The sequence below is a fragment of the Perkinsus marinus genome (assembly GCF_000006405.1).
Source record: "Perkinsus marinus ATCC 50983 genomic scaffold scf_1104296936966, whole genome shotgun sequence".
NCBI lineage: Eukaryota > Perkinsozoa > Perkinsida > Perkinsidae > Perkinsus > Perkinsus marinus.
This window is the reverse complement of record NW_003213976.1, coordinates 213,542-219,318: the sequence shown is the minus strand read 5'-3', so window position 1 is coordinate 219,318 and position 5,777 is coordinate 213,542. Positions and strand designations below refer to the sequence as shown.

At 49.7% G+C, this 5,777-nt stretch overlaps 2 protein-coding genes across 2 annotated transcripts; one reads left to right on the top strand and one right to left on the bottom strand.

The window, feature by feature from the left end:
* Positions 1-79: 79 nt before the first annotated feature.
* On the top strand, positions 80-1,351 carry Pmar_PMAR018816 (Thermitase, putative; the record flags this gene model as incomplete). Its single annotated transcript, XM_002783619.1, has 1 exon — positions 80-1,351. One exon carries the CDS (start codon positions 80-82, stop codon positions 1,349-1,351), a length of 1,272 nt encoding a protein of 423 aa, XP_002783665.1.
* Positions 1,352-3,487: 2,136 nt separating this feature from the next.
* Positions 3,488-5,643, bottom strand: Pmar_PMAR018815 (hypothetical protein; the record flags this gene model as incomplete). Its single annotated transcript, XM_002783618.1, has 6 exons — positions 3,488-3,544; positions 3,567-3,639; positions 3,708-3,838; positions 3,923-4,054; positions 5,139-5,249; positions 5,485-5,643. The coding sequence occupies 6 exons, from the start codon at positions 5,641-5,643 to the stop codon at positions 3,488-3,490; spliced, it is 663 nt and encodes a 220-aa protein (XP_002783664.1).
* Between the last annotated feature and the right edge of the window lie 134 nt (positions 5,644-5,777).

Here is a 5,777-nt window from a genome sequence, read left to right as displayed (position 1 = left end):
GTGACGCGAAGTTCGTAGGTGGAGCCATCATAACTCAACGGGGTCACCATAACAGTTTCTTGTTACTGTATTCGAAGCGATGAAGCTCCTGTCCTTTGTTCCGCTCATAGCCGCATCGACCTCCACAAACGTTTATGACAGCAAGACTATCGTATCGGTCACCTCCGCCGATGCTTTCGTCGACGTTCGGGATGTCCCAAAGCGTCTCGAAGATGCCAAGGTCGCGCTCAAGCCTGGAATGGCCGCCTTCCTGAAGACGGCAACTATCAAGACTTTGAAGTCCTCGGGCTTGCAGGTGGTTGCTACTTCCGAGGACACAGTGAGCTCCGACGATCTTTGTGCCTACTTGAAGGAGGCGGCCTCCAAACTCTCCGGTCTGGACTGTGAATGCTCTCCTAACTTCGCCACTAAAGAAGGGACCAGCGAAGACCTCGGCGTGAATGACCCCAATGCTTCCAGGCAAAGGGCATTCAAGCGGATGAACATGGAAGAAGTGTGGAGATTATCTGCGCCCTATGTGAGGCAGACCGTCAACGTAGCCGTTATGGACACCGGCCTCAACTTCAGCGATCCTGAGATCGCTCCTTATCGGGGTACCTTTCGTAAGAAGAGTGGTGGATCCATCGATGGTGGCTGGAACTTCGTGGACGACTCCTCAAACTTAACATCGGTCCACCAGCATGGTCAGAAGTGTGCCAGACTCATCGCGGCCAGGAAGAACAATAGCAACGATATGGCCGGAATGGCGTCCAATGTACGTTTGGTGTCGTTAAAAACCCAGGGAGAGGATGGTACTGGTAGCTGGGCACATCTGGCTGAAGCCATGGATATGGCCGTCGATATTGGAGTCGATGTCGTATCAATCTCAGTGGGAGAATTCATATCAAAGAGCTACGGCGACATGGTCCTGGGCAAGGCGTTCAAAGCAGCAACTGACCAGAATATCATTGTTGTCGCCTCCGCTGGTAACAATGGGAAGCGGGCTGACACATTCTATCCCTGCCTACTACAACGCGTGATCTGTGTGGGTGCTCTCAGGAACCAGGACACTCTTGAAATGGCTGGTTTTAGCAACTACGGTGATAACGTCGATATAGCTGCCTATGGCTCTGGAATCTACACCGGTGCTGACAGATTTTCCTCGGGCACATCTTTCGCCTGTCCTATTGTCTCTGGAGCAGCCGCGATCTTGCTTTCTATTGGCGTTAAGCCAAAGTACGTTGCTGGGATGCTCACCCACAACGTTGATCGGTTCAATAGCTCTTCGAGTCCCATCAAGGCGCATGCTGGAGCTCTGAACCCGCTAAAAGCTGTCAATATGGCGATCGATTATCCCATTTTGAGACGCTAAAAGGCTCGAGCTGCTCACACTTGACTTCACACTCGATAGGGAATTCTATCGCATATTGTTCACTCATCCCTCTGCCTTTTATTCAACTCTTAAGCCCAGCTTTACTGGCAACTCAAAGAATGTTGCCGATCGCATCTAATCCGAGATATCAACAACGGATCTGTTTGGTATTGTCCAACGAGTTTGTTATTGCGTTTTCTAGTTCAGCAAGAGGACGAATACCGGGTGATACTATCACCGGGTATTGATAGACTATCAATACCGTGATAGTCTAATCGCAACGCGGTCATCACATGTGTCGTATATTCATACTGACCGGGAGACAATTGTATTGCTGTTCCGTTGCCGACATTGATACCAGTTGATTGGAAGAGTCTAGAAAATTCTAGGAGAATCTAGGAAGCTCAAGTGCCACAATTCCTAGGCGCCGCTGCAAACCTCGCTACAATAGGGTAGCCACACAGACAGTCAGTGACCGAGCCCTTCGACGTCATGACGAAGGATCGAGCAGTAAGGGGCGAGAAGATATCGCAAAGCACTGCTCCTGCTTCAGTTCACTAGCTCCGGGCGTGCGCTACGAGTCAGTTCAATCCTATTCCTACATAAGACAGTCTGTCCGTCGTTGACCTTTCTCGATAAATACTGTAAACTTATTCTTAGGAAACACACCCGCGGCATAATTGGTGAGCCGCTCATGGTGATACTATGCTCATTTATGACTCCTATAATCTCTGTGGACCTCCTCCGGGAGGAGTCCTCTCATCGCTACCTCACTGTGCCGACAAGGTGTATCAATTCTGTATTGAGCACATCTTACCCCCTACTCGTTGTCCTAAGTACATGGAAAGCAATTCTCCCTATGCACGATCACAAAGTACAAACACTGTGCACAGAGAACAGGAAACACTCCCTTGTGAAGAGTATCACCACAACATAATCACGATGATAGCGTTTATGGCAAACTGTCACTGGCCATCTGATAGCAAGTGGTGGTCGTATTACCGGAGTTAATCCATTAACAGACGTAAAATGCGTCTCAGTGGAGCCCCACAAGTACGGGGAGTGCGAAGCACTCTTTTGGCACAACTATCCTGTCCCCCTGGTCTGTGTGACGCTATGAACAAGAGTGAGTACGTCACGACTGAGTACATCAAGCTAGAATCTAAGATGTGAAGTCTTTCTGTCTTTTTCTACTACACTTTATTAATGTATTGGTTGTAGGCACGGTTTGTTTCCACCAATTTTTTTAACCTTCCTACGGGGGAGGCTGGTAACGGCTAGCCCAAAGAGGCATTGTAGCTGAGCTACCAAAGTCACCAGCTCGTTGCCTTGAAGGTAATGCCTTCAGATGCTAATGCACTGCCAGGTGAGTGAGTCACTCAGAGTGACTGAGTGACTGAAAACTCAACCCTGCTCTAAACTAAGTGACTGTTGTGTTTACTACGCCAGGCGAAGCGGTGCGAGAATTTTACTACCTTGATACTCTATGATCAAATTTTCGAGCCACTCTTGTAGTATGATCAGGGGTATTCCAGTAATACCCCTGGTCATACTACATTACAGTAAGGCTCCTACCCCAGAGGTAATACTATTGCCTCTGGAGTAGGAGCACTGCCGATACACCGGCACATCAGTGGCTATTCGAGATACTCGTATAAGTACTCCAACTACCCCACCACGTTCCTGCTTTTACGACAATCTCCTCACAAGCTTGCCGGAAACGCTGCAACAGACTAACAAATACAAAAAGATTTATGACAGGGAGATCCGAGTCGAGCAATACACCCCCACACTTCTCCTACTCTGGTTTCCAGCTCTTCTATCAGAGAGAGCCCACAGGATCGTACACCAGGGCCAAGTTCAATAGAGTGCCATACGGGATAATGTAACAGGATTATAACCTGCTGATTCCCACGCGACAGTGCTTCACTTGACACAACATCACCAGCTGAGTGGAGACAGCAGCATGGAGATTTGCAACATCAAGATGTTCTTGATGTTGCTGTCAGTTTTAAGGATATCGCTAACAGAATAGCACCATAATCCAGTTTGAACTGCAGCCCATTTTCATATGCCTCGCCAAGATAATGAAAGACGCGAAATCAACATCTCCATCATTATCTCCAAAAGCCGACTCTAGCCCATCACCAAAGACCTGTCACCATCAGTGTCACCACACATGAACAGTCCAGCCTGACCAAAGACGTAGCCCTACCTCTCTCGAGAAGTCATCCCGGTCCGCTCCTTCTGTGCACTCATGCTCATTCTCAGTGACATCGGCGAATGATCTACACACAACCTCATCAATCATCGTTGCGAAGGTCAAAATTGAAAACAGCCTTGCCGCCCAAGCTACGCTATGATATCTTTCAGTGCAAGCCTGAGCTCAGCGAGGCTAACACGACCAGTGTGCTCATGCTCACAGTCCTCGGAAGCCTCTCGGTACTTTACTATCTCAGCCTCCGAGAACGGCAGCAGGGGACGGACCTGAGCAACATCATAACTGTATTAAACCGCGTGGTTGAGTCGAACCTCACTGAGGCGATGTTGTTCTCTCGTCAATCGCCACACCTCCGCCTTGAACAGATCGTAACGAACAACTCTGGCGCTGTTGGTATCGGCGCACAGCTTCTCAAGGATAGCCACAAATCGAGCTCTCGATAACGCTGGCCCGCCAGGTGGGAAGCCAAGCTTCGTGAACGCCTATCGTGAGAGACAAATTGCCTCTAGGAAAATCTCGTTTTCATGTGGACTTCCTCCGGCTCGACCATATCCTTCCTAACATCAACTGACCGGGACAGAATAGAGGGAAGGATAGACTCACAACTCTAGTCGCTGTCGGTGGGAATTCTCGTTCACCGTTGAGGCAGGGAAGAGGCCAACAGCGCTAGCTCCTATCAACCTCATCGTAGGATTGTCGCTGACTGGTGACAGTATATTCGCATATCCCAATGATGCAAAGGAGGATATATCTCCATGATGGAGACTCCATCGGATTTTGGCGATGGACCTGAACCGCCAACTACTGGGCCGCCTCTAAATGTCGTTCCACCTCCCAAGACCGAGGCGAACAGTTTGAGGACCTCAAGTTGAGGTCCTCAACCAGCTCCTCCAGCGCCAGATGTAGTCGGTAGCATTGGGTGCACGTCTGACCGAGTCTATACCGGTCCTCCGCAATACCCGCTCTCAATGGGGACATCCCGGGCAGCAGGAAATGGAATGAGGCAGATTCGTAAGCTGCTCTAGATTCCGACCAGACCGTCGCAATGCATTTGATGAGTTCGCCGGGGGTCGGCTCCGATCGAAGCAATGCATTGATGAGTAACGCGTGACAGTCGGTTTGTCCAATTTGCTCTCGGTGATGGAATTCTTTCAGACCGTGAATACAGCTTATGACAGCACATGATATCCGTACGGTCTGCACCTGGTCCAATGGGCCACTCTGGAAGCAAAAAGACATGTTTCATATATATTGAAACCCTGAATTGAGAGGTAGTGCACTCAATCCCATGCCAACGACCGCTGCATCTTCGGGTTCCCACGGGACTCACAAATAATAACATCGGTTTATTGTGCATCAGAGTTCCCAAGAAGCCCATCTTTCAGCGACTAATTGTTGTGTCGGGGCAGCATCTGGTAGAAATCACCTTCCTCATTGTGATGAATCCATCGCTTTCTCATTTTGCCAAACGGAGTAGCTCAATGGTCCTGTCCATATGTCCCTTTGGAGGATGTCCCCCAACTCCATACTCTCGCTTGAGACGTTCTGAAGGAGACGATAGCTCACCGAGACGACCTCATTAAACCACACTAGTTGGCCATGACTCGAACCGAAATCGGAGTGTTGAAATTGGCCAGGAACATAATTCAAGTCCAGCACGTTGGTAACAGATGGAACCTATCATAGGTTACCTATGCTCCAGTCTGTTGCAGATGATCACTTATATGAAGGAAGCCTAGTGCCGCAACACCAGCCTACTGACCGGGTCATACTCTATCAGTCATCCCCCCCAGGATGCTCATCAGCTCGCTCCGTCGCTACTGCTCGGCTGTTCAGATGATGACCCCATCGTAAGTTCCAGTGCTACCTGAAAGAGGCATCCCTACGGGTCGTAGCCGATTGTGAGGCTCACCTTAGTCCAAGACACAGCGCGGACTTGGATACTCACGCTCATATCATCTGAGTCGTCATCCTCGTAAGACTGTTCCAGTTGGTTGAACCCCCCCTCCTTCCCGAGCTCGTCTTCAGGGAACATCGGATTCCCCGGGAAGACAAACGGTGTAACTGGCATTCAAGGGAAGATGCCCGCCCCACACGGCACTGCGCGCTTTTGATGAGCACGAATGGAGTTCCCCATCGCTCCGCTCAATCGGGACTAAACCCACGTTACGAGCCCAAGCTGTCGATGATATTATTCACGGTGAA